The sequence below is a fragment of the Phaseolus vulgaris genome, chromosome 8 (assembly GCF_000499845.2).
Source record: "Phaseolus vulgaris cultivar G19833 chromosome 8, P. vulgaris v2.0, whole genome shotgun sequence".
In the NCBI taxonomy this organism is placed as follows: domain Eukaryota; kingdom Viridiplantae; phylum Streptophyta; class Magnoliopsida; order Fabales; family Fabaceae; genus Phaseolus; species Phaseolus vulgaris.
The window spans coordinates 680,428-708,223 of NC_023752.2; the positions used below are offsets into that span (position 1 = coordinate 680,428).

Below are 27,796 nucleotides of genomic sequence, written 5' to 3' on the forward strand. Positions count from 1 at the left end.
TAAAAAAAAATATTATGAATGAAAATTTATTTATTTTTATGATGAAAAATAATTTTGGCAATATATTAATGAAAAAGAGATTTAAAAATATAATTATTTTACATGAAAATATTTATGTTATATATACAAAAATAAATTTAATAATATAAATATATTAAAACACACAGACACTCATATATCTAACTTGATTTATTTTTATCCTATACTTATAATTACATATTTTATGGATAAATTTTTAAGCGATAAAACTAAAAAACATAAACATAATACATTCGGTTAGTTTTCTTAGAAGTGGCGGCGTGTTACGTTTTTGTATGCTATGGTTTCTTGACCGAGTGAAAGAACTTTATTTTCATCATTGACTTTTATTTTTCTAAATATAAAAGATTTTGTTTGAGTTTAATTTTCATGCAATTTTTTTTAATATTTTTTTGTAATTATATAATTCTGAAATAATTCTCACAAATATTGATCCCAACGAGTATCTTATTTTCGTTAATTGTTAGGTAATTTCCTGACACAAAGGCAATTGGATTTGGAGTGTCCTAGATTCGCTTACTGGTTTGGTTCGTACTATTGTACGTGTTTTGACTGTTCTGAATCAGATAATGTGCAACGGAACCACTTTGTTGATTCAGAAGCAAAGGGTGTTTGTGAGTTTTTGTGAATTGAGAAGAGAGAGGAAGAAGAGTGTGCAAGAGCATGAGTAGTGGAAGAAGCTGGTGGTGCGGTTTGATGCCTTCTTCCTTCGACATGGAAACCGAGTTTTCTATCAGAGGAAATACTTTTGGTGGCATTTTTGGCTCCTCTGCTAAGCCTAGATCACTCAGGGTTCAGCCTTCTGGTTTGTTTCTCTTCTGTTGTTGTTGATGGCTTTTCATGTTGCTATTCATTCTCATGATCTCTTTTTAATGCATACCAAGAACATGCTTCTCATTGTGGTCGATTCGTTGACTTGTTAAATGGTTGTCTGCTAATACACTAACACGAAATTTCATCCAAATGTTTTGGGATTTCCTCGGCTATAGTTTATTGTAGGACGATACTTAGATGCATAGGTGTTGCTGTTGTTCTCCTTTCAGAATTAGAGTTTGCCATTGGTAGTGTTCTATCCAAGAGATAAGCCATCAAGTTTAACTAGCAACAATGGTTTCTAGTCCTAATTGTTTGTGTGTCTTCACTCGTCTTCCTTCTCTCTTATAAATCACCCTAGTTAACGTCTTCCTTAAGCCATAAAAAGAGATCTCTGCCATTAACTCCATAGATTGGTTATCGAGCCGTTTCTCCCAATTAAAGGGATCGGTCCATAATCTCACAGCCCTTCAGCTTCAGGCATAAGCCAATGAGGTTAAAAAGACATAAAACGAACATGATCCCGATCCACGGCCTCAAAATTGGCCCATGACCTTACAGGTAGCATGCATCTATTTAGAATTGAGGTTTTACCTTGGTATTCTACTTTGACCTTTGATACAAACCTTGTTATGTGAAATTCCAATCTAACACAAGAAACATCTAACGATTTGTATCTAAGTTTTGTTCTTTTATTGCATTATCCTTTTCAATTGCTGATGGCTCTTTATATCACATCCATAATGTGAATGATATGAATGTGCTTAAGTTCCTCGAATATTACTCAGTAAGATCATGTTGCAGACGAAGATGTTGAGGATCTTCTCCCCAATAATATTTCGGGCAAACCTTCTGGAACTGTTCTGCCCTATGTTGGTGTTGCTTGCCTTGGAGCTATGTTATTTGGGTATCATCTTGGGTATGAATTTCATTTTCATTTGATATAAAGATCAATGAACTCATACTGCAGCATATCATATTCTGTGTTAGCATCTTAAAGATTATTTTTAACAAGGATAAGCTAATTTGTAGAGTTCTGTATTATTGGTCTCTTTAAAACATGATTTTTAACTTATGCATAAACCAGGTTTAGCCCATCGAGAAGTTTAATTAACTTTTTCCTTCTTATTTTCTTCTCTGGAAAGTGTTTATAGATAACATCCAAACAGTTCGCTGGAGTTCTATGTTGAATTTTCCGTGTTATAGTACTATTTGTCATTGATTATTATTCTTAATTAGGAAAATCTGACAACACTCTTTTTGGTATAGGGTGGTGAATGGTTCTCTTGAGTACCTTGCCAAGGATCTTGGAATCATCCAAAACACGGTTCTACAAGGTACATCTTTTTTTCCTTAGTTGTTGTTGCAAATTAGTTTACATTGTTGGATTGATATTATCAGAAAAAGAAACTATAGATTTTAAAGTATATACCCTTTCTTGTTCTTTAGCTTGTTAACTTGTTAGGCATATTTTCCGCATATATTCAAACATGATTTCTGTTATAAAAGTTTTCATGTTTGACATCATTATACAACTTGACATCTCAGCAAGACTCAGCAAGACTGACAAGTAACAACAATGTCTTTTTGTTTGTGAGAAGTTTTTCACTTTGTATCCCAAAATTCTAATTTGACTTGAATATGAACATCAATTATTTTCTCATAATTTTCACTGGAACTAATCTATGAGCAGGATGGATTGTGAGTACACTGCTTGCTGGTGCTACTGTCGGTTCATTTACTGGTGGAACATTGGCTGACAAATTTGGCCGGACTAGGACTTTTCAGTTGGATGCAATCCCTCTGGCAATTGGAGGATTTCTTTGGTCAGTTAATTGCCCTTGGTATAAGGTTTGATCTTTAAGGTATTTTTGAGATTGATGGGTTAATTGCATTACATTTACAGTGCTACTGCTCAGACTGTTCAAACAATGATCATTGGTCGCTTGCTATCTGGTATAGGAATTGGTGTAGCATCTGCAATTGTACCACTTTACATATCTGAGGTGATACCCTTATAAATGATTTTAAACTGTGACCATATGTACATGTTTTCTATGGATCACGTGGTGATTCCTACTATTTCACAGATTTCTCCAACCGATATTCGGGGTGCACTTGGATCTGTTAATCAACTTTTTATATGTATTGGGATTCTTGCAGCACTACTGGCTGGTTTGCCTCTGGAGGGAAATCCTATATGGTATTCACTGTTGAATTGTTTCATTTTACCATCTTGTTTGTCAGTTGTCAGCTGTTACTTCTTGAGGTTATTTTCCACAGAGCATGCATATATATTAGTGATGTAAATGACTATATTCAGTGTGAAAATTTTAGAACTGAAACCCCTCTATCATTAACATCCCATGAAAAAGAAAGTTGAGATTTGTGTCTTTCTCGAATGAGAAATTAATGAAGAAGCAAAAGAAAACTTTATCCTAGAAGATAATTTTGCAAAATAATTCTTTTTGTTATGCATGGCCATTATCGATTATCATGGTTTTTACTTGGAGGATCTGGAATAATTTCTTTGTTGGTTAGTTATTAATTTGATCTGAAATTTGTTTTGCATTCTGAACTGGTTTCTTGTATGTTCATTCATTTGCACCCTTCTTCTCCCTCATTTAATTTTATCAGGTGGCGGACAATGTTTGGAATTACTGTTGTTCCATCTTTTCTGTTAGCGCTTGGGATGGCTATTTCTCCAGAAAGTCCTAGGTGGCTTTTTCAGGTTGTGGGGCAATATTATACAGTCTCTTATCACAGAACAATACATTTACAAGACAAGCAGTTTGAATTGTTACTCTAAGTTTCTTTTCTTATAAAAGATTACTACTTTTAGACACATCAATAACTTTTTGTTTGTTACTTGAGGTGTCAGCCTAGCTGAGATGTCAAGTTGCATAGTGATGCCTAACATGAAAACTTTTATAAAAAAAATATAACTTTCTGATAACTATTTGTTTTCAAACCTATACATTGGATTATAGGTGACAACTTTACAACTAACTATGAACATGTTCAAAGGAAAGAACTTATGTTTTAAATCTCTAAAGACACTATTGGCATCCTTGAAGCTTTTAAATGGGTTAAATCTTACAGTTAGGGTCGTTATGTATAATCTTAATACCACAGATGATATCTAGTTTCTTGCCAAGTTTATCATTAATAGTTTTGTGAAATTGCAGTGATTTTCTTGTATATTTTCTTACAAATTTACATCTGCTACCTTATAGCAAGGAAAAATATTGGAAGCTGAAAAGGCTGTTAAAACACTATATGGAAAAGAAAGAGTGGCTGTGGTTATGCAGGACTTGAGAGCAGCAAGTGAAGGTTCTTCTGATGAACAGGAAGCTGGATGGTTTGATCTGTTCAGCAGTCGATATTGGAAAGGTATTCAAAACTTTAGTTTAGTTTAATTCCAGGTTTGATTAACAAGGGCTAAGGTTTCTAGGGTTTTAAGTCAGAATTTTATAGCAAAGAACTGCTATTTCATCAGTTAATTTTGTTACCATTGGTGCTTCCCAGCAGCTTTTGAAGGTTGGTTATAATCATGTTAATTTGAGAGTGTTTATGTATAGGAAGATCCAATGTTGTCAAACTCGTAACTCGGAGGTAGATCGGAAAGGATCTGAAAACTTGTAACTCGAGGACCGTAACTCAATCAACGTGAATATTCATTGAACTGTGGAAGTCAATTTGCTTGTTTCAAACTTAGCCTGAGACTTTCTTTTACCTTTTGAATTTGTCAGTGTATTTTTTTGTTTCCTTTTCCCTTGATATGTTATGATGATATATATCTTAATTATCTCATTGCAGTTTATGTTAAGGCTTTTGCTGATCTACTGTCAACTCTTTAGTTTGCTCTGGATTTGATTAATGCTTAATGAGTTGGTGTAGCACTTATAAAACATTCCTTGTTGCAGTTGTCAGTGTAGGAGCAACACTTTTCTTGCTACAGCAGTTATCTGGAATAAATGCTGTGGTCTATTATTCAACTGCTGTTTTCCGCAGTGCTGGAATTTCTTCTGATGTTGCAGCAAGTGCACTGGTTGGTGCATCAAATGTTTTAGGTCAGTATCTTTCATTCCAGAATTTTGACATCATGCTATTTGCACAAACGGGATATTGTTTCTGGATGATGTTTGATTTCATTGCAGGCACAATGGTTGCTTCATCCTTGATGGACAAAAAAGGAAGGAAAAGTCTCCTTATTATAAGTTTCAGTGGGATGGTAACTTTTGTCTTAGGCCAAAACCAAAATGTTTGAGCTTTTTTATTAGTATTCTACAGGGGTCTCAAAAGTTTGTTTTCTCTATATCTTTAGCTTCAATGCATTGTGCACTCTAATGTACCTATGCTACAATCTGTGTCACATAACCGATCCTAATTGATGAAGTATCCAATTTATGAAACATGAATACTTTTATGATGACAATAATTTATAGTTTTTGTATTATTTTAATAATGTCTAAGAAATGTGATTTTAATTTGTATTTCTCTGTGTTGATTGTTTGCAAACATCAGTTACTGTTAAGCTTGTAATCTTAACTGAAGTTTGTTGGTTTTAATATTCCCTGTTTTTTGTGCCTTCCTAGGGTGCTTCTATGTTGCTTCTTTCTGTGTCATTTACTTGGAAGGTTCTTGCACCATATTCTGGAACCCTTGCAGTCCTTGGGACTGTTCTGTAAGTCATTTAATTTTGTCAGTGAAAGTAATTCCACAGGGCTAGATTTGACACTCTCTGACATATGAATTTGAAACAGCTATGTCTTATCCTTCTCTCTTGGTGCTGGTCCTGTGCCTGCTCTTCTTCTACCAGAAATATTTGCATCCAGAATCAGAGCAAAAGCAATTTCTTTGTCATTAGGCACACATTGGGTAAGGGACTTCACTGTGGAATCCAATATATCTGTATCTTTTGAAACTCTAAATTTCTACTTCTTAAATAAGAGAGGTAACTAGGAGAATATCAAGCATACACACGGACACTGATACAATATAGAGATACGTATAATTCTTAAAATGTAGGAGACGAGGATACGGATTTATATATTATATAATTATGAATTGTATAAATTGACAATAAAGATTTATGTGCACAGGTATGTTTCAGTCTTTTTTTGTAATAGAACCGTGCTAGAATTGTCAAAAATTCAACAAATATTTTTTGAATTGGTCACTTCATCAATACATGTCCTACGATCCTATGAGTGTCGGTGTCCTATACGTGTGTACAAACACACCATTTAAGAGGCGAGTCCAAGCCTCATAGCATATAATCTTGTGATAATCACACAATAAGCGTATAAGTACAATCTATACCAAATTATCATGTCCAAATACTACTGCAATGAAGTTTCTTGGATTCATCACATGCATTGGTTTTGTTTATATTTAGAACTAACTCTTCATTTGTGTTTATGATACCAGATCTCCAACTTTGTGATTGGACTGTATTTCTTGAGTGTAGTAGACAAGTTTGGAATCAGCACTGTGTACTTGGGCTTTGCATCAGTGTGTCTTGTTACTGTCTTGTACATAGCTCGTAACGTTGTGGAAACAAAGGGTCGATCCTTGGAAGAAATAGAACTTGCTCTTAGCCCTTCAACCTAAAACACCACTTCAAAATGCATTTGATCTTAATGCTGCTCTTACAATTTTTGTTCCTTTCTACACTTGTAAAAGTATTAAAATGCAATAAATTATACTTATTACATTATTACTTTATCTGATAATATAATTAATATTATTGGTATTAATTTATCAATGATACTATTAATACTAGTAGTAAATATATGCTTTATATACAAAATTGAAAAGTATAAATAAATTAAGAAGAACAATAAGTATATAATTTTAAAATACTATGAAAATAGTAATAATATATTAACAAACTTACAAAATTTTAATACTATACATATATATATATAAATTATTTTTTAATAATAGTAAATATATTTGTAATTTTAGTTTTTATTGGAAGTACATGTGCATATATTATAATTTTTATGTACATGTTAAAAAAATTTATTAATTTAGTGGTTAAGTATTATTATTAGAGTTTGAGAGGTTTTTTTATGAAAAAACAAAAAGAATTTGATAGGTTTTGATTTCACTTCTACCATTTTGAAATTTTTTTTTTCTCATTTTCATATGTCAACGTTAGGATGGCAAAGCGGGGCGGGCTGTACGGGCCGGCCCACGGCCCGCTGGTAAAAAACGCGGGGCGGGGCGGGCTGACCCGCTAACCCGCAAGAAAAAAAAATTGGTAGCAGCAGGGCAACATACAAAAAAATCTACCACTAAAAAACTCGTACAAACTCAAAACAAACCCGTACAAACTCAAAACAAACCCAATAAAAACTCACTGCAACCATAACAAGGGGCAAAAAGAACAACAACTCTTATCCACCAACCCAACATCCCACAAAAACCAACAACCATCGAAATAGATACCTATCACCCTAAATTGGGTCATGCCAATTAAATCGATTTCAATTGAGCCAAAAGTTATCTTATTTTTATTGTATTATTTTTATGAAAAATTAATTAATTAATTGTCATTGTTTTAATATATGCAGATGACGGGGAAGATTATAATTATGAAAAAATGGATGAAAGTTCTTCTAGGTGGCATCCAATGTTATTGAAATGGAAGAATGTCAATAATGTTTATGTTTAATGTTTTTGAATTAATGTTTATGTTTAATATTTTGAAATTTGGTATTTTTAATGTTTTGGAATTAGGTATTTTTAATGTTTTGGAAAAGGAAGAATAGTGATATTTAATATTTATCTTAATGTTTAATGTTTTGATGTTTGACTATATTTGAAAAGGAAGAAAAAAAAATTAGGTTTGATAATAACAAATATATAGGTTTAATTTGACAATTTTTTAAGAACAAAATGTAAAAAAAATAAATATTTAATTATAAAAAAAAGAACGTGGGCTGTCCCGCAAATTCGCGGGCCAGCTCTTATGCGGAGCGGGTCGGGAATTCTAGCCCGCAATAACTTTGCGGGGCGGGCCAACCCCATCTTTGCGGGCCAAGCGCGGGGCGGGCTGGCCCGCTTTGCCAACCCTAGTCAACGTTATATAATTGAATATTTGTATCACATGTGCATTGGAGTGGAGGATACAAGAGCATAAATTGTATAAAACCTATAAAATTTTATGATTCTCAATTAAAATTTAAAATATAAAAAATAATATAATATTCAAAAGAGTTTGGCACAGTACATTCTTACAACGACAAAGCGGGGCGGGCTGTACGGGCCAGCCCGCGGCATGCTGGTAAAAAACGCGGGACGAGCTGACCTTTTCAACCCGCTAACCCGCACCTAGCAATGGAAAGTGGGAACGTCATAGAATGCAACACAAATAACCGAAAGAAAAAAAATTTCAGCCAAATCGCGCCACGTTAGGAGCAGTAACGAATTATACCGAAACCCATGTTCAGAAAATGCCCGGTAGTATCGCACAAGACGTAATCTTCTGAGCCAAGATTTCAAGTTAAAATCCTGGGAAGTTCCTTCGCCGGCTGCATGCGCCCCGGCCGCCGTTCCTCCGCCGGCTGCATGCGCCTCGGCCATCGTTCCTGCTTCTTCGTCTGAGACAAGATGATAAGAGAAGAACGATTGCTATTTGGTCTCAGTACCAATAACGATTTGTGCAATCGTTCCTATACACAAATTTATACAAATTGTAGGGATACCCTTCTCTGTACAATTTTAGCTGGAAATAATACCCTAGCAAGTATAATAAGTTGAAAGAATAAAAAAAATTATCTTTCCATGTATTAAGTAACATGTTGATTCTAAATTATCTTTCATTTCAATTATCAAGTCAATAATATTTTGATTACGTATTCAAACCTATAAAAGTAAGAAAAAAAAATTCACTAAGAAAATTACTAAATAATAATTAAATTTAGAGAAAAAAAAAATAATTAGTTATTATATTTTAGATTCTAAATTAGTTTTTAAAAGATTAATAGATATTAATTTAAAATATAAAGTAATAAATAGCTGAACTTGGATAGGTAATAGTTAAATAACAATTTAAAAATTATTTTATAAATTTTTATTAATAATAAAAACTATTTTATATATTAATATTTTATTTAATTTATAAAATAATCATTAATTTAATTAAATACTAACTAATTATTTAATCTCTAAACTTAGTTTCTATTTATTCATATAAATTAAATGGGTTTAAAGAGAAGTCATAAATTATTTTCGTAAGTTTAAATAAATTCCTTAAACATTTCAAACAAATATTATATATTATACGTTTAACTATATAGAGAACAAAATAGTAAAACAAGTAAAAAAATGATTTTTTTTTGGTTTGAGAAGAAAAAGAAAAAGAAAAAGAAAATACAAATATAAATCCGTTATCCTTGACAAGCAAAAAATGTGACATGACAATACATTTACCATTGCATTGAACGTGTAACTTTCGAAAAGAGTGTTTTTATATGCTAATATTATTAGAAATCTCAATTAAAAAAATAATAAAATTTTATGATGGATTTTTTTTATCTTGCACTCTCTATAAAAAAGAGAGAAAAACAATTTTTTGTGTGCATTTTCCTCTTCTCCGGTTTTTATTAAAACTTTTGAATAATATAATATTCAAAAGAGTTTGGCACAGTACATTCTTACAACTAGGGATGACAAAGCGGGGCGGGATGTACGGGCCAGCCCGCGGCATGCTGGTAAAAAATGCGGGGCGGGCTGACCTTTTCAACCCGCTAACTCGCATTAGCCCACAACCCGCGCGGGCCAGTAGCGGGGCGGGGGCGGGGCGGGACGGGCTGCGCCCGCTAACCCGCAAGAAAAAAATATTGGTAGCAGCAGGGCAACGTACAAAAAAAATCTAACAAACCCGTACAAACTCAAAACAAACTCGTACAAACTCAAAACAAACCCGTACAAACTCAAAACAAACCCAATAAAAATTCACTGCAACCATAACAAGGGGCAAAAAGAACAACAACTCTTATCCACCAACCCAACATCCCACAAAAACCAACAACCATCGAAATAGATACCTATCACTCTAAACTGGGTCATGCCAATTAAATCGATTTCAATTGAGCCAAAAGTTATCTTATTTTTATTGTATTATTTTTATGAAAAATTAATTAATTAATTGTCATTGTTTTAATATATGCAGATGACGGAGAAGATTATAATTATGAAAAAATGGATGAAAGTTCTTCTAAGTGGCATCCAATGTTATTGAAATGGAAGAATGTCAATAATGTTTATGTTTAATGTTTTTGAATTAATGTTTATGTTTAATATTTTGGAATTTGGTATTTTTAATGTTTTGAAATTAGGTATTTTTAATGTTTTGGTAGTGGAAGAATAGTGATATTTAATATTTATCTTAATGTTTAATGTTTTGATGTTTGACTATATTTGAAAAGGAAGAAAAAAAAAAGGTTTGATAATAACAAATATATAGGTTTAATTTGACAATTTTTTAAAAACAAAATGTAAAAAAAATAAATATTTGACTAGTCAACGTTATATAATTGAATATTTGTATCACATGTGCATTGGAGGATACAAGAGCATAAATTGTATAAAACCTATAAAATTTTATGATTCTCAATTAAAATTTAAAATATAAAAAATAATATAATATTCAAAAGAGTTTGGCACAGTACATTCTTACAACTTACTATTAAAAACCTATATTTATATTCAATTATTATTAATTTCATTCAAAATAAACTAACAACATAATGTGTTAAGATACATTTAGAAGCCTTGCTACGATATACTGCTTTATGGTTTTGATTCGTGAACAGTTGAAAAGTGCATAATATGACTTAATCTGAACATGAAAGCTGTAGTAGCTAAGTGCACCAACTTCAAAGACTTCACAACTCACTAGAGAGAATAGAAAGAAGAAGCTTTTTGTTCTCTCTTGCAGTCATTTTGTGCCTCTATTGATATTTGGCACATGGAGCATAAACCATCTCACCCAGTTTCTAGCCAATCTTTTGTCCATTGTATAGGAACACAAACAATGTGTGTAACTTGGTCTTCTTATAATTGTTCTATGACTAGGAATATTTTCTGTCTCATGCTTTAATATTAACCCATCTTTCAGTCTGCAGGACTTTGTGATTATTCCAATCATAATATTGTTTCCACCACCATTGAAAGCATTTTCTTCATCACAGAACACAAAGTTCAACTCAACTAGTGCTGAATCAAAGGCACATCTCTCTCATGCACAACATGACCGACCAAGAGTTGTTTCTCAAGCATCCTTGGTTTCAGGAATTCAAGATTTCAGTAAGCAAGCCGATCCAAAAGTGTCCTTCATGTTCTTGGCTAAAGGGTCATACCCCTGGCAGGCACCCTTGTTGGAAAAATTCTTCTAAAGCCATGATTTTTACTCCATTTACCTGCACCAACATCCTTCTTTCAATGGAACCGTGCTTGAAGATTCTGTTTCTATGGAAAAATGTTCCTGGCCAGGTTAGCTTGCTATTGCTTAGTTTCATCTCTCTTCACCCCCACATGAATAAAGTGCCTACAGTGAGTCACAATCATGGTTTTCTGAGTTAATGGACTTTATAAAGTAAATACTTCAAAACTCATACTTACTATAACTGCACATTGAAATCGCATGGAAATAGACATACTAATTAAAACAGATTCTAGTGCAGACTCTGTAATTACTTTAGTGCATCATGAGGCTTGATTGGTCGTGCTTGGGGACATTGTACTTATACTGGAATTGCTCCATAGAAATTCTGTGGCTTTCAGATCCTGCATCCCTTTGTTTGGCTTCAGAACTATATATAACTATATCATGAGCTTCCCAGGCTCCTATTATGACCCAGAAAGAGATGGTTGAGGAAGATACAACCCCAAAATGTGGCCCATTATTAACATTAACGATTGAAGAAAGGGTCTCAATGGTTTGAAGTCCATCGTGAGCTTGCCATTCACATTGTTTCTGACACCAAATACGTATAGTTTGGCACTACTCTTTTGCACCATGATCTTTTGTACATATAATGTACCCTCAATTAAGCTACAATCGTGGCCTCACGTGGATTGGTCAAGGCCTAGAACATTTGGGTCGAAAGATATTACAGATGAGTTTCTGAATTACATTCGTTTTGGATCAACATGTGTTTATGATGGCTACCCCACCAACATGTGCTTCCTTTTTTCAAGAAAGTTTCTTCCAAACGCATTGAAGCCTTTATTATTGCCATTGTCTCCCTTGTTGCTTGACATTCATACTTAATTATAATGCTGGTAAAATCTTACTCAATAACATTATTAAAAGGATCTTGTAATAGTCAACACGATGGAAACTGGAAATTTGTCAGCAAAACCTTACTTTCATGTCCTCATTGATTTCCAATGAATAGATCTGGAATATATTAATTAAGGATACATACTATACATTAAGTAAGTTACTATACTGTAGACAAATATTTTCTGCCATTATTTTCACTGTTTTGAGTTTGTTTTTATATATCATGGTTGAGATAAATGTTACATACTTCAAATTAATTGAGCCTTTAGTGTTGCTTTAAACATGTAGAAGTAGAACTTTTGGGATTTCAATCAGAACCAATCCATATACTTCAACCAGAATTATAATCATTAGCCTATTACATAGTCAATGCATGCCAAGTGGCAACAGTTGTTATTACAACAGTGTAATTAGATACGATATATTAGTTATTCAGCATTCAACCTAAGCCTATATATAGTCTTCCATCAACGGTAGACCTTAGATATTTATCAACAACACAACTTCAAACTTGATTCAGTTGATTCTCTTTCATTTCCACCACTGAAGGGAAATCAAGTTTATTGTCACCACAGCTGTGCTGTTTTGTGCCCTCACTTTCTTGCTGCTCTGCACAGTTGGTTTTCGTGTTCTTCCCAACATTCTTGTATATAATGTATAAGATCATCTGGGAGATGCCAAAGAGAAATCCTAGCACATTTGGCAGCTGATGATACCCCAAAACAACAGATTCATCAGTTTTATTTCAAGAGAAAATTAGTAGGATGTTGTAATAGATATAGAATGTTATTCCTCACCATAATGAACTCATCCTTGTCAAAGAGCCCATAGAAAAACCACATGGTGGCGCAGAGGGTGAGGAACAAGGACAATGAAAATGGCATGTACTCTACACTTTTGGTTTTTATGACCTTCCTCTGCAATTAATGTACACATTTTACATATTTTCAGATGCATAACTTTGCAAAATATGTGTTATATGAATAATTGAATATAGAATGTACCATAATACTTAAGGGAGCAGCAAACACTGCAATGTTAAAAATGGCACAAATCCATCCAACAGCATGAACACGGGCAATTCCCTTCACAGCGAAGGTGCTGATTAACATGGTTAAGCCAAAACCTCCAACATCAGCAATGAGTATCATTACCAAAGTGGAAATCTGCAATATCCATCAAAACGCTTATTAGGTAAATAAGCTTACCAAGTTACACCTTTGAACACTGTTGATAGTAATAAAGCTGGTTCCAAAATGAATAAGTCTATGCAAATAGAAATGATATATCGAGAAAAACCTCTAATTGATGATATAAAAAAAAGGGTATTTTTATTATATCATATAAAAATTGAAATTTCAGAAAAAAAACAGGATTTGTATATCGGAAGAAGGTTGTCAATATATATTTTTCATATTTTAAATATGCTATGTAGAACAAAATGGAAAAGTGTAGAGAATATTTTGGTTTCACCTTCTGCTTCTTGTGGGCATATATGATGTACATTGCTAGATATGTAACTTCTATAACACATCCAATACAGTTAATGGTGACAATCAAAAGAGCATTGGTCTTTATGAAGCCATAGTACAGAAGCAACAATGCACTAAGAAGAGCAACAACATATGGAATTGATTGAAACCCCTCAGATGATTTGTTCTTGTAAATTTTATAGAAGGTTGGCCTGTGAGAGACAGAAATATGATAAAATAAAAATCAGTATTTCAAGGGTAAGTGGGGTAATGGAAAATCATGATTCTATTTTTGTTTAAAACAGGACTTACAAGGGTGCCAAGAACACCAGGAATGAGACAATGTTACCTATAGTGGGGAAGAAAACAGAGAACATCAGTGAAGGATCAATACAAAAATAGAATATCAGCAGGTAGATTTGTAAGTTACTGTTATTAGATGCATTTCTACACTCATGATCGAGTGATGAAAACTGAAAACCTTAATGAGATTGTAAAAAAAAGTTACAAAACAAAGATGGCTAGCTATCTTTTTTGCTAGACCCTTTGGAATAAAAGACTAGCTAAATATAAATATTTGATGATGACATCGAAGTTGAAAATGGTGTAGTCATATGTTGTTGGAATGAGAATAGTACTAGTGAGTCAAATTAATACCTAGGAGACCAAAGATCAAAACCATCTCATGATCAGAAAATGAAACCATTTTTAGATGTTGAGGCGTTTGCTAAAGTGTTGGAAAAACTAGCTTTGCCTTTTGTGCTGTATGAGTAGGACAATGTGCCCTTCAACAAGCTTTGCCACCTTCTATTTATATACAGAATAACTTGTTACAATGTCCGACACGTGTAACAATCCCTTTTAAGAGCACTAACATTTTTTCAATAAAAAATGCAACCAAATATCAGTTTGGCAACTTCTAACATCGTGCCTAGTTTTTTCTCTTCTCAAACTTGTAATTTCAACACCCCTGATAAATTTTCAGCCACATCATTGTAGTTTTGGAGGTTAATTAACCAGAAATGGAGGCTTAAGTATTAACTAACTTCTGTGCAATGTGAAAACATTACTCTTTATTATACACACAACATTCATAACTGTTACATGATTGATAATAGTTAAAGATTATGACATGATGCAGTTACGTGTTGTATCTTTGTCCACTTTGCGGCACAGTTTTCATGCAATAACTGAATACAATATGTATTAAGTAGTCTTTTACCTCTAAATGGGAGGGGCAAATTAATTTGTGGTTTTAATGCAGTGCTCCACATAGTGATAAAATAGCCCTAATAGTGCTTCTACTTTTGTGCCTAGTTATTAGCTCCAATAATGCATCTACCTTGTTCTTCTTTCTGTTTAAAATTTTGGTTCCTGAGCCCAAAAAAACAAACAAAACCACCACCTGAACCAACATTTATATTTGAAAATGATTATTCCAATAGCAATTGAAATACAGAAAAGGTAAAGAGACTCCTGCAACTGGAACAAATTGTAGGGATACAATGAACTTGTATTATGAAAGTCTATTCCTCTGTTTTTTCCTATCAGTAGTTACACAGTTAAATGTATATGAAATCTACTTTTTTTTTTAATTATCATATCTCCTCTAAAGTTATATTTTTCTTTATGATATCATATTTTTTTATAGCAAAAGAAATTACGTAATTTTCTTGCCCTGGATTTGTCTTTCATAATATTTAATACTAAATAAAAATCAATTTTAGAAAACAAAAATAATTACTTACTATATTAATTAAATTAGATATTATTTTAGAAACTAAAAAAATTATTAGTATTTAAATTAGTTTCTATTGTTAATAAAATTTATAAATTAGTTTCTAAATTGATATTTAATTAGATAATGAGATTTTAGCAACCGATTTTAGTAATTAGTAGTTAATTATATATTAATTTAGAAACTAATTTAAATACCAATATTTTTTTTAATTTCTAAAATAATATTTAATTTAATTAACATAGTGACTGATTATTTTTTATCTCTAAAATTAGTTTTTATTTAGTGATTTTTTCTAGTACATCAATTAATCTAACATTACAAAGTTTCTATTACTTGTAGTGTGTTATTAATCATTAGGTTTTGTATACGTGCTTAAATTGTAGTTGTGAGAAGGCTTAAGGGTTTTGAGGGATTGTAATCCTATTTATTGTTGTTTTTTTTTACTAGCGGAATTATACCTTTTTGCAAGTAAATGGTGTAATTTATATAATTTATTACAGGTAAAAAAAAATATTATGCATTATATAAGTCGATTTGTTGCCACAATTTTATATAAAGGAGTCGTGTATGAGTCACACAACTTCCCTATAGAGAATAATCAATATTGAAATCGTGTTGCAGATGTTGTTCATAAATTTTGTGAAACTTATACGACTTTGGTTAAATCTTGTATTACATTCAATTAAAATCATAATCATCTCATGTTAAAACGACTTTAGTACATGAATGATAAATTAAAATCGTGTTACCACTTCAGTATATTACTTTTATCTTAAAATCGTCTTAAACATTTATAACTTCATGCGAACCAGACACGATTTACCCAAATACTTAATAATTTTCTTTAACCTGTATCCATAATAAATTATGCATAATTGAACCATTTATGTGCAAAAACCAAGTTGTAACATATGTTGCAAATTAAAGTCCAAGATGGTATGCCAAACAGGGGACATGACGAGACGTTAAAGTTTCCACCACAAAGGCCTTCGTTCTGTCAAACGTTAATAATTTCCAGATAAAAAAACATCAAAACTATGGTATGAATACAAATTTAAATCCATGAATTTACATATTAAAAGAGCTCCAGATTAATTGGTAAACAATGAAAAGATGATATGATTAAGTGAATGAGCCTACAACTTAAAGTAAAATGATGAGACTAATCCATTTTAACTGAATTGATAATGAGTTAGGTTTGTTGGTTGAGTTTGAGATCTAAGAAAAAAAGTTTGGCTAATAAATAGATTGGCTTTGTTCTTAGGGCGTTCCCAACTGTTTGCCTATTTATAGCACTACCAAACAATTATTTCCTCACTTTAGTTTAGGTTTCACTTCCCTTCATCATGTTGTGTCAACATATTTTTCATTTTTCTTTTTTTTTATAAAACTTATATATAAAAATATATACTTCTCTGTACAATTTTGGCTGGAAATAATACCCTAGCAAGTATAATAAGTTGAAAGAATAAAAAAATTATCTTTCCATGTATTAAGAAACCATGTTGATTCTAAACTATCTTTCATTTCAATTATCAAGTCAATAATATTTTTGATTAATTAGTGAAGCGTATAAAAGTTACCAAAAAAAAAAAAATTGAAGAATACTATTACAAGAAAACCACTAAAAATATCATTAAATAGTAATCAAATTTAAAGACAAAAAGTAATTAATCATTATATTTTAAATTCTAAATTAGTTTCAAAAAACTAATAGATATTAATTTTAAATATAAAATAATAAGTAACTAACTAAAGTTAAATACCAATTTAAAAATCATTTTATAAATTTTTATTAGTAATAAAAACTATTTTATATATTAATATTTTGTTTGGTTTATAAAATGATCACTTATTTAATTAAATAATAATTAATTATTTTAGTTACTAAACTTAGTTTATATGTAATGATTTTTTTAGTAAAAACTTATTAATATAAGTTAAATGGGTTTAAAGAGAAGTCATAATTATTTTCGTAAGTTTGAATAAATTCCTTAAACATTTCAAAAAAATATTATGTATTATACGTTTGACTATATAAATAGTAAAACAAGTAAAAAAAGTTATTATTTTTTTGTTTGAGAAGAAAAAAGAAAAACAAATACAAATTCATTCTCCTTGACAAGCAAAAAATGTGACATGACAATACATTTACCATTTCATTGAACGTGTAACTTTCGAAAAGAGTTTTTTATATGCTAATATTATTAGAAATCTCAATTAAAAAACAATAAATTTTATGAGGGTTATTTTTTTTATCCTCCACTCTCTATCAAAGTGAGAGAAAAAAAAATTGTGTGCATTTCCTCTTCCCCGATTTTTATTAAAATTAAGAGGTTAAATAACCATTAAAAAAATTATTAAGTAGTAATCATAGAAAAACAAAAATAATTAATCAAAACTAAATTAAACATTAATTTAAAAACTAAAAAATTATTAATATCTAATGTGACTTCTGTTATTAATAAAATATTATAAAATGATTTATAAATTGATATATAATTTAGCTACACAAATTTTAGATATTAATATTTTAGATTCTAAATTACTATCTACAAAATTAATAAAAACTAATTTAAAATTTAATTACTAAGTAACTAATTAATAATTAGATATTAATTTAGAAATTATTTTATAAATTTTGATTAATAACAAAAATTACTTTAAATATCACTAAATTTTTAATTTATAAAATGATTTTTAATTTAGTCAATATAATAACTAATTTTTTTTATTTTTAAAATTATTTTTTATTAAATGATTAATTAAACAACATTGAAGAATGTGAATGAATGTTGAAGCAAATTGGCACATGAGATTTGTACTGTGTAAAGTAGTGTTGTTTTGTTTCCACGATAAAGTGAAGGTTTTATTTTGATGCAGATGGTGGTTAACAAAAGACCCAAATATGAAATGATGAAGCACGTGGCAAGAAGAGAGTGGAAAATGGGAGAAACGATTTGATGATTTGGTTTGGTGGAAGAAAACCGAGGAACATTATCGTTTTACGAAGATGGAGGAGAGACAGAAAGAAAAGCATGAAAGAACGACCACATGCAGATGATAATTGATAAACCTTTGACGTGACAAAGCATACGCATTATAAGGTGGTGGACATGAACATCACTCGTGCTGCTACCGAACATGTCACCACCACCACTTTCTTCTTACTTTCTGATAACTTTCTTTTAACCCTTCTTCTACGGTTTCACGCAAAACTGTCAGAATCCATTCACCCAATAAAGCCACCTATTCAATTATCCAAACACTAAAAAAGTACTTCATCTTTGCGTTTCTGGTTTTTACATTGCGCTGTTCGAGTGCTCGCAGCTTTACGCCATTTCCAACTCTCTTCTTTCGTTTTGGCTCAATCTTCACCCATTCCTCATCATTCATTCTACACTTTCATCATCTTTATACAAATATCTCATTTTATAAGTTAAACTATTAATATTTTATTATTGAAGTTATTTAAAGTTTAGTTTCTTTTGACTTTTACGATATATAAATCGGTAGAAACCTTATTTTATCAAAATTATTTATTTACATGAATCTCTATGTAAATTGAGCGTTATATATGAATATTTAATATAAATTTAATTTAATATATAAATACATGTTATATACGGATTTTTTCTGGATGTAAACCAAAAGTTACATACAGACCTAATTTATATGTAATTTTGGCGTTATGAAACGAGAATAATTACATACAGATTATATTTAAAAAAATGAAAATATATACACTTGTTAATATCGTATCAGAATCATCTAGAATATATTATAACAAGAATTTGATCACCCACTATCGCGTGATCGCATGTTTGATTAAAGGTTGGGTTAAGTTTAATAAGTTTAAAGTCTATTACTTAATATTACTATCAAATACTTTTTTTTCTCACTTTCTTTCTTATTTTCCTAAACCATATAGTTACTTTTTATTGAGAGTCACAATTCACCTCTCAATCGTAACTTAGACGCTTAAGTAACAATTAACATCATAAATCTCATTTTACTATTTCTTTATAAACTACTCAACAGCTTTATTGCTAATTTTCTACACGTAACTTTTAATCAAGTCCATAGGATCTTGTTATGGATTTGTGATTAGAGTTTTTAAATTCTAGTTATTATTTTAATATCTTTATTATTATTTAAATTTTCAAATAATATTTTCACACGTTTAGGATATTGAAATCGCAATCATTTCTTACCTAACGTGGTTTTCGATAAATTAAGAAAATATGAAATAAATATTTTTTTTTACAGTAAACGTTTATACATTTACCTACCATATTTAACTATATATATATATATTATTAATCAAAGTGGAATAACAAATACAGAAAAAAAATAAATGAAATCTTGTGTGGGGGTGCATTTAGTGAGTGAAGTAATTGTTATATTATTATTGATAGTTCAATGATTGGCTTTATTTTATATTTTTTTTGTTTATAAAAATCTTGGGCTTTGCTTTGGATCATATCCATGTGAAATGGGTTATTTCTTCACGCACTTTCATGATTTCTCCCTGTACTTCCATAGGGTTTAAAAGACAAAAATACCCTTCCCTGTCTCCTTCTGTAGTCACCCATCTTCTATCTTATTCTCGTCTTACATTTTTTATACATCTCTTATAAAGATAAAATTAGTTTATGCAAATTAATTTATTAAATTTTTTCATACATTTTTTCTAAATTTTTATTTCTAATATATATATATATATATATATATACAGAAATTAATTTTAATATAAGAAACATATTTATAAGGTAATTTTAAATATAAAGAAAATGACCAATTTCAAAATTATTTTAAAAATTGATTTACTGAACTTTTTCTTGCATGAAACTTAAATAATGTCATTTTCTTAATTTCAATTTGAAATAATTTTAAAGAAAAACAATATCACCATGAAGAGTATAAACATACACTTCAGACCAATAAATTAATATATTTTTTTTTAATTTAAAAATATTATTATATTATTATAAATAGTTTATACTGTTCATAAAAGCTTTTCTCAAATGAAAATGAGAAGAATGAAGAAATGGTGAAGAAGATTGAGTTGAGTAGCTAAGCTTCATCATTCGTCGTATGGTGTTTGTGGGTAGAATCAATGATGCTGTTTCTTTCTCTTTCTCCTCGTTTCTCTCCAAATGCATATTCATATTCTTACATTCACATTTCCTCTTCAATGCTTCCCAATTCCAACAACACCCCTTCTCAACTTCCCATCAAAGGCCCCACTCCTCCATGGATGAAGGGTCCTCTTCTTCTCCAACCCAATGAGCTCCTTGACCTGTCCAACCCCAAATCCAAGAAGTTCAAGTTGGAAAGACAAGAACTTTCTGATAAAGATTTGATGGGCAAAGAGGCCAGGGGGAAGAAGACCATGAAGAAAATTGTGGAGAAGGTTGAAAAGCTTCACGGCACTCACAATTCTGCTGGGGCTCTTATTGGTTCTCCCAATGTTGAAAACATTGGAGGAGTTTTGGATAGTTTGAAGGAAAATGAGGAAGTTAGAAGAACTAAGGGGAGAATGCCATGGGAGAACGATTGGAAGTTTGTTTACGAGAAAATTAAAAGGAAAAGGACTGTCACTGCTGCAGAGTTGACTCTTGATAAGGTACTATTTCGAAGGTTGAGGAATGAAGCTGCAACGATGAGAACCTGGATCAAGGTTAAGAAAGCTGGTGTTACACAAGATGTTGTGGATCAAATTAAATGGACTTGGAGGAGAAATGAGCTTGCCATGGTTAAATTTGATATCCCTTTATGCAGGAATATGAGTAGAGCTCGAGAAATTGTTGAGGTTTTTGTTTCTTCTTATTCCACCAGTAGACTTTTGTTAAACTGCTTGCCATCATTATATTACTGAAAGCATGGATCATTAAGTTAGACTGTTAATGTTTTGCACCTGTGCATGACTGAAGGATGGGCTGTATAAGGCCATGTTGTGCTGTGTGTATAGTTATTTTTTGCCTGCTGACAATCTAGTTGTATTTGTTGATGCAATTCATACTTTGTGCATTGTGTTTTTGCTAGTTAAGCATTTGTTTTGGTTTGATAGAATTTCCAACTTTTAGAGCTAAGATAAGGATTCAAATATGCAAGTATGTTTATAGGTGTTCAATATTGAAATTTGATATAAGCTGGTTTGACTTTGACTAATTATTGATATATAATATGGAGTGTCTTGTTACTGCTATATAGTGCAGATGTGCTGCTATATATGAATTAGGGGTCATGATAGTTTGACAGCTTGCGCCAAAAACACCTTCAATAAAACTTTGATTGATGAAGTAGGTAGATTTGTTGAAGGGTAAAAATAACTTTTAAATGTGTTGTAATCTGGTGCAGCTTAAAAAGCAGTTGTCAAATAATAATTTTCCATGAATTAGTTTTGTCAATGATGTAATATTAATCAAACTGTTCTGATTTGTACATAATTATTTCTGTTATGTTTTATACATGTTTCATGTTATCCTTCCACACTATCTTATGACTACATTAGTTCTCATTTTCCATTTGAATAGACAAAGACTGGAGGCTTGGTTGTTTTGAGTAAGAAGGATTTTCTTGTGGTTTACCATGGAGGCAATCATCAGTTGACAACTACAGGTTATCCCAGTCTAAGAACAAATCATTCCGAAATGAGTGGGGCGGAATTAGCTACCACTGGTGATATATGCTCAGTTGATTCCAACCACAGTTTGAGTGAGATGCTGAACTTCATTGCTGAGGATAAGGATTCTATAGCAACTAGTGAACAAAATATGAATTTTCAAACGGCCAATGGCTCACTGTATGAGAGGGAAACTGATAGATTATTGGATGACCTAGGACCTCGCTTCATTGATTGGTGGATGGCCAAGCCATTGCCAGTAGATGCTGACTTACTTCCTGAAGATGTTCCTGGATTTCAGCCTCCATTAAGGATCTGTCCACCTCATTCTTGTGCTAAACTAAGTGATTATGAACTAACATACTTCAGGAAGCTTGCTCAACTTTTACCGACTCATTTTGTCCTTGGTACCCTCCTGCTTCTTGTGATCCTTCAATTTATTTTGAAGACTTTCCTTAATAGGTGTACAATTTATATAAAATAATTACCAGGATAATTCAGCTTAACAAAATATATATTTATAATTTTTATTTGCTTTGATTTCATATTTGACCATTTGGTCATCGTTATCATCATCATCATCAACATTATCTCGAGATATCTTCACTCTCCAGCTCTTTGTATCATTATGAGAAATGCTAGCAACACACTTTCTAACACTCTTCATTATTGATCGAAATTTATTGAAAATCACAATATTGTGTGACTTTCACATTGTATAATCAGTCTCAATCATGATATCATAGTTTTTAATACACTTCAACTGTCAAATTCGTGGAAAGAGTGTGTTGCTAGCAATCTTCTTATCATTAATTTGCTGTTATGGCTGACTCAGTGAATTTTTTGCCTATCCTTAATTGAACAATGCTGTTTATTTCATCAGGTTATGAATTCTGTCATCCTTCTTTCCTCAGATATAATGAATTGAATAACATAGTTTTGTACATACTAGCTTATAAGTAGGTTATAGCCAATAACTTATTTTTGTTGTGCATAAGACATAAACTCATCTTTACAAGCATGAGCATCCATGTTTGTTTTCATGACTGATTTTATACTTGTAGATAGAGACTCGATTCAAAGAGTCTGTTGGCCGATTCTTGGAAATAACTAGATATACAATTCAGTGTCAGTTGCCACAATTGGTGATAGTTCTTATGTCTTAATCTTTTGACCTCAATGGTATCAATTTAGAAAGCAATAGCATACTTGAATGGGGCTGAGTTCTTGATGCAATATTTATCCACTGGATATACATGGTCAAGCGGTATCCATATCAAGAAGTAATTTCTTCAAGAATGATGAAGCTAATCAATAACTTCAATAAGGAAAATCTTAATTAATTACTTGTAAATTAACATTAGCTTCAATAAGCAATTGCCCAGCATAGCTATTTTTGTGGAAGTTTTGTGCATGAAGTTAATTAAATATTTTTGTCTCTTTTTTTATGAAGGAAGGAACAAAAGACTCAAGGGCTTAGCTGCTGCTATCTTAAAGTTGTGGGAGAAGAGTCTTATAGCAAAAATTTCTATCAAGTACGGAATTCCAAACACTGACAATGAAATGATGGCCAATGAACTAAAGGCAAGTTTGATAGAAATTTAACTGTCCCATGTATATGAGATGCAGTCCTAAACGTTAGGTGTAGGTTTCATTAACAATATTATGCATCTGAGCGGGACTTTTTCATGTTGTGTTGTGATGGAGACAGTTAAATGATTGTCCTAACTCACTTGTTGGGGAAAAACTTGTTGTATTGGTTGTCCTAGCTTGAAATGTAGCCTGATACAAGAATGGCTGTGTAAGTCACTACGATGCAAGGGCCTATGATTATTAAATTTAGAATGAATTTTCACAATGTCTACTGGAAGAAAAAATCACTTGTTGCACCAACCATATTTTTCCAGATTAGCTTGCATATATGCTCTATGCCTAATAGTCATGCAATACTGGTGGAGTTGGTCGCTTGGGCTGTCTTTTGTAGCTTGTATATTAGTTCTTTTAATGGTTTTGGTTTATGTATCCAGAAACAGGTCTAAATATTTTATGTATTTAATGCAGTATCTCACTGGAGGAGTTTTGTTATTGCGCAACAAATTTTACATAATACTCTATAGGGGAAATGATTTCCTTCCAAAAAGAGTTGCAACTTTGGTAGAAAACAGAGAATTGGAGCTTAAAAGTTTCGAACTTCATGAAGAAGTTGCGCGAATGAAAGCACTGGAAGCCCTTTCTCCTATTGATGAAGTGCCACAAGACACTAGTACAAGTGGAACTTTAACAGAATTCAAGGAAATTCAAACAAAGTTTGAGGATGCAAAAAAAGGAGACATAGAGTTAAACCTTCAACTAGAAGCAGAAATATGTAGACTGGAGAAGGAATTGAAAGAGGAACAACACAGAGCATTAATTGTAAGATGTAGTTAATTAAAGTTTTCCTTTTGCATTTATTATATGTTGATACTCTTTAATTAATTGAGTGGATTCTGCAGCTTAACAAGAAAATGGAGAAATCAGGGAAGGAATTATCAAAGTTAAATGCTGCATGGACACCCAGTGAGCAGGATACTGATTTGGAAATGATGACAGATGAAGAGCGAGAATGTTTTCGAAAGATAGGATTGAAGATGCAAAGTTTCTTATTGCTTGGTATGGAAATTCCACTTCGACAATTTAAATTGGATATACACATTTACAGACTCTCCATTCTTGTTTCTACATTTTTTTTCCCAGCATTCCTGTGTCTACATATGACTTGCTTTTTTTACCTTTGTTTTTAGCTATCTTTTAATTCCTTATTGCTGAGTAAACCAATTGTTAAGATGTTCCACATCAGTTACTCAAAGTACTCCTTATACCCCTCCCCATATGGTAGCTTTTGGGGTTTATTAGCCTTTGCTACATTTCATATTAATGCCTATCTAAGACTATAGATGGTGAAGACCTCTTGGTTCTTGTATACGGGTTGTGATACCCCTGAAGTATCCCTTTTTTATTCAATTTATTTTTTGCTGACCAAAATATATGCCTATCTACTATTGATGTTAGGCTATTGGAAAATGTTCAATCTTGTAAACTTAAGCTCTAAATTCTCAACATTTAGTCTTGGGTGAGGCAATCCTCTCCCCATGATATAGCTTTTTGAGGTTGACTTATACCTAGTTCATTCAAATACCATACATGGATTAAATTTTGTTAGAGAGCATATACATTGAAGAAATTTTGTTAGATGGTTTCTTTGGATATAATTGTTAGAAATAGGTAACAATCCTTAATGTACTTGGAAAATAGTAGATTTATGTACTTAGGGAATTGCATATTCATGTACATGCATGTATCAAAGAAGTTGCACCCCATAGCCAAAGAGTCCCTGCACAGTCTATTAAGAAAGACTATATATGTGGATGTTTGGCATAACATTCTACTGTGGAAAGCTTTTTCATTCAGAATTTCTCTTAGCAATTGATTGTACCGAGCACACGTATCTATGAATATTCCATATGGATTTCATATATATCGCAATATTATTTAAATTCAGCATTGCTAATGTATAAGTGAATGCAGGAAGACGTGGAATATTTGATGGTGTATTGGAAGGCCTACATCAGCATTGGAAACACAGAGAAGTGGTGAAGGTCATTACAATGCAGAAACTATTCAGTCAGGTCATAAACACTGCAAAATTGCTGGAAACAGAAAGTGGTGGAATTTTAGTTTCAGTTGACAACCTAAAACGGGGTCATGCTATCATTATATACCGTGGAAAAAACTATACTCGGCCTTCAGTAAAGTTAGCAAAAAATCTTCTAACTAAAAGAAAAGCATTGCGTAGATCTCTTGAATTGCAAAGATTTGGAGTAAGTGACTGATTTCTTTTGCATCCATTGTTGGAAACTCATACGCAGTTCTTTTATTTGTACTTTCCATTCATTAAGCTTCATTTGCCATTCAACACTGTTTTTCTTAATATTGTTTCAGTCCCTTAAGTTTTTTGCTCGTCAGAGAGAGCAGTCAGTCTCCGAGTTAGAGCAGAAACTGGTAAATACCAACAATCTGTGCTTGAAACTGGCATTCATGTATAGCAAGTATCTCTAAATAAATTTCTTTATTTGTTGAGATGTCAGCTTAACTGAGATGTCAAGTTGCATAATGATGCCTAACATAAAAAAATTTATATAAAAGCTGTATAACTGGGATTGTTTTTTGCAATTTTAGGCAGACCTGCATCAGAGAAAGGAAATTGAGCTGAGAGAATCTGAAAATTAATACATGCATGTGTACAATACATATATGATATATCATGCTGCAACTTCTCTCTAGTTGCCTGTTCATTGGTGCTGGATGAGACATATGAGAAATTCAAAAGGCATGAGTAAGAATAGCAACATAGCTTTTTCCACTAAACTGTTGTGAATTTTTTTCATTTGAATTCAGTTGTCCAAACAGTTCCTTGTTTAATTAATTGGTTATATGTGAACTTCCTCTCCAGAGAACCAAAGCATCACCGTTGCTGCTGTATTCATCTGGAAATCATTGAAACAGCAAATCTGCATGGAGGAAATCACATGCACTAATGTAGATCCTGGAAGTTTTAGCAGGGTAGATTGTGGGATTCAATTCATTTTTTTACCTCTTGCAGAAATCAGATGTTAATGAGAGTGAAGTGCTTTTGACTCATGTTCAACCACTGTCAACTTTCTGTAAGTTGAAGCTGAATCCTTTGAAGAGGCATAGCTTTCATGTGGAAGCTCAAAAATACTTGTACAAGGTTGTAAAATAGCATACATTCTTTATACATGTTATAATGAATCCCAACAAAAAAATAAAGTTAAATTAGACTAATCCTTAAGGTGATTTTGAACTAATACTTCTGAAATGAATTATCCTGTTAGAACCTTACAAATAATAATTCAAATGGCAGACTCACAAGTTCTTCAAATCGTTTTTCAGAACTTTCAAAACAATATTGAATCTTGAAGATTATTATTGCACCGGCATGTTGAATCATATGTTAATTTAAAAGGCTAATGTTGCTTCATTTTTACTCATAAAATAAAATTTAAGGATACTTCTTTTAACACACTTTTATAATTAGTAAATTTACAACATAAAATAAGATGTGAAATAATTTTATTTAATTAATTGTAATCAATAGTGAAAGATGTAAAAAAAATGTACTAGTATTTTTCTAATTTAGAAGTCAAATTTAGAATGATTTCCAACTAAATTAAAGTTTAAAATCTACATAATGATAGTATATTGAAATTATATTCTTGTTTATAGTAAATAATAAACTTAGATTTGGAAATGAAAAAAAAAAGGAAATTTATAGATGAAGGAAAACATGGGCCATAAGAAGTCGTATATGGCCAAACATGGTTGTCCAATGAAAAAATAAAGAAGAGGGTAAAATTGTCATTTCCCTTCTTCTATGTAGGTGCTGGAAGAAGAGGCGGAGGTGCAGGAAGAATTTATCATTAACCTTTATGGACTTGGGCTTGCTGGTTAGAGGCCACAATCCGAGGTCTATTTTCGTGGGCTTTCTTATAATAGGTTTTTTGGCAGTTTCTTCCTGCACCCCTACATTTTTCTTCCTGAACCCCCACAATGTTATGCAAAGACCAAATTGTCCCTATTATTCTTTAAAAATCCTAAAATGCACTTGAACTGTATTTATTTTTTGCATTATGAATTATGGAATCCAGAAAAATTTCGGATCCATCAATCCGTAATTCAAAATATGCATCATTAAAAAAAACATTCCGGATTCACCAATCCGTAACAAAAATATGCATTCT

The 27,796-nt window shown here is 31.7% G+C and overlaps 3 protein-coding genes and 1 pseudogene across 4 annotated transcripts; 3 read left to right on the forward strand and 1 right to left on the reverse strand.

The window, feature by feature from the left end:
• Nucleotides 1-270: 270 nt before the first annotated feature.
• LOC137824803 (plastidic glucose transporter 4-like) lies at nucleotides 271-6,614 on the forward strand. The gene is made up of 14 exons (XM_068630483.1): nucleotides 271-312; nucleotides 507-844; nucleotides 1,657-1,771; nucleotides 2,122-2,189; nucleotides 2,546-2,678; nucleotides 2,759-2,858; nucleotides 2,943-3,055; nucleotides 3,490-3,583; nucleotides 4,089-4,245; nucleotides 4,779-4,925; nucleotides 5,013-5,086; nucleotides 5,451-5,539; nucleotides 5,619-5,733; nucleotides 6,286-6,614. Exons 2-14 carry the CDS (start codon nucleotides 703-705, stop codon nucleotides 6,466-6,468), a joined length of 1,530 nt encoding a protein of 509 aa, XP_068486584.1. The 5' UTR covers nucleotides 271-312; nucleotides 507-702; the 3' UTR covers nucleotides 6,469-6,614.
• Nucleotides 6,615-11,118: 4,504 nt separating this feature from the next.
• On the forward strand, nucleotides 11,119-12,217 carry LOC137823439 (uncharacterized; annotated as a pseudogene).
• Nucleotides 12,218-12,462: 245 nt separating this feature from the next.
• On the reverse strand, nucleotides 12,463-14,418 carry LOC137826931 (bidirectional sugar transporter SWEET9-like). The gene is made up of 6 exons (XM_068633086.1): nucleotides 14,287-14,418; nucleotides 13,942-13,978; nucleotides 13,631-13,841; nucleotides 13,162-13,323; nucleotides 12,955-13,074; nucleotides 12,463-12,863 (listed from the first exon to the last, which is right to left on the reverse strand). The coding sequence occupies exons 1-6, from the start codon at nucleotides 14,333-14,335 to the stop codon at nucleotides 12,663-12,665; spliced, it is 780 nt and encodes a 259-aa protein (XP_068489187.1). The 5' UTR covers nucleotides 14,336-14,418; the 3' UTR covers nucleotides 12,463-12,662.
• Nucleotides 14,419-20,394: 5,976 nt separating this feature from the next.
• LOC137825949 (chloroplastic group IIA intron splicing facilitator CRS1, chloroplastic) lies at nucleotides 20,395-26,840 on the forward strand. Of its 2 annotated transcripts, none has more exons than XM_068631767.1 (9): nucleotides 20,395-21,185; nucleotides 21,910-22,405; nucleotides 23,452-23,582; nucleotides 24,060-24,410; nucleotides 24,491-24,647; nucleotides 25,563-25,855; nucleotides 25,977-26,036; nucleotides 26,214-26,370; nucleotides 26,488-26,840. In XM_068631767.1, the coding sequence occupies exons 1-8, from the start codon at nucleotides 20,490-20,492 to the stop codon at nucleotides 26,262-26,264; spliced, it is 2,235 nt and encodes a 744-aa protein (XP_068487868.1). In that variant the 5' UTR covers nucleotides 20,395-20,489; the 3' UTR covers nucleotides 26,265-26,370; nucleotides 26,488-26,840. The 2 variants fall into 2 exon arrangements, with proteins under 2 accessions (XP_068487868.1, XP_068487867.1); XM_068631766.1 differs by having other exon boundaries at nucleotides 20,396-21,185; nucleotides 26,214-26,364; nucleotides 26,488-26,626.
• Nucleotides 26,841-27,796: the final 956 nt, after the last annotated feature.

Coding starts and splice junctions, on each gene's coding strand:
- LOC137824803 (XM_068630483.1), top strand. CDS start 703: ATGAGTAGTGGAAGAAGCTGGTGGTGCGGTTTGATGCCTTCTTCCTTC. Junction 2,190..2,545: donor CCAAAACACGGTTCTACAAG/GTACATCTTTTT, acceptor ATCTATGAGCAG/GATGGATTGTGAGTACACTG. Junction 3,056..3,489: donor CTGGAGGGAAATCCTATATG/GTATTCACTGTT, acceptor TAATTTTATCAG/GTGGCGGACAATGTTTGGAA.
- LOC137826931 (XM_068633086.1), bottom strand. CDS start 14,335: ATGGTTTCATTTTCTGATCATGAGATGGTTTTGATCTTTGGTCTCCTA. Junction 13,979..14,286: donor TTTGATCTTTGGTCTCCTAG/GTATTAATTTGA, acceptor TCCCCACTATAG/GTAACATTGTCTCATTCCTG. Junction 12,864..12,954: donor ACAAGGATGAGTTCATTATG/GTGAGGAATAAC, acceptor GGGTATCATCAG/CTGCCAAATGTGCTAGGATT.
- LOC137825949 (XM_068631767.1), top strand. CDS start 20,490: ATGATGCTGTTTCTTTCTCTTTCTCCTCGTTTCTCTCCAAATGCATAT. Junction 24,411..24,490: donor AACAACACAGAGCATTAATT/GTAAGATGTAGT, acceptor TGGATTCTGCAG/CTTAACAAGAAAATGGAGAA. Junction 25,856..25,976: donor TTGAATTGCAAAGATTTGGA/GTAAGTGACTGA, acceptor ATATTGTTTCAG/TCCCTTAAGTTTTTTGCTCG.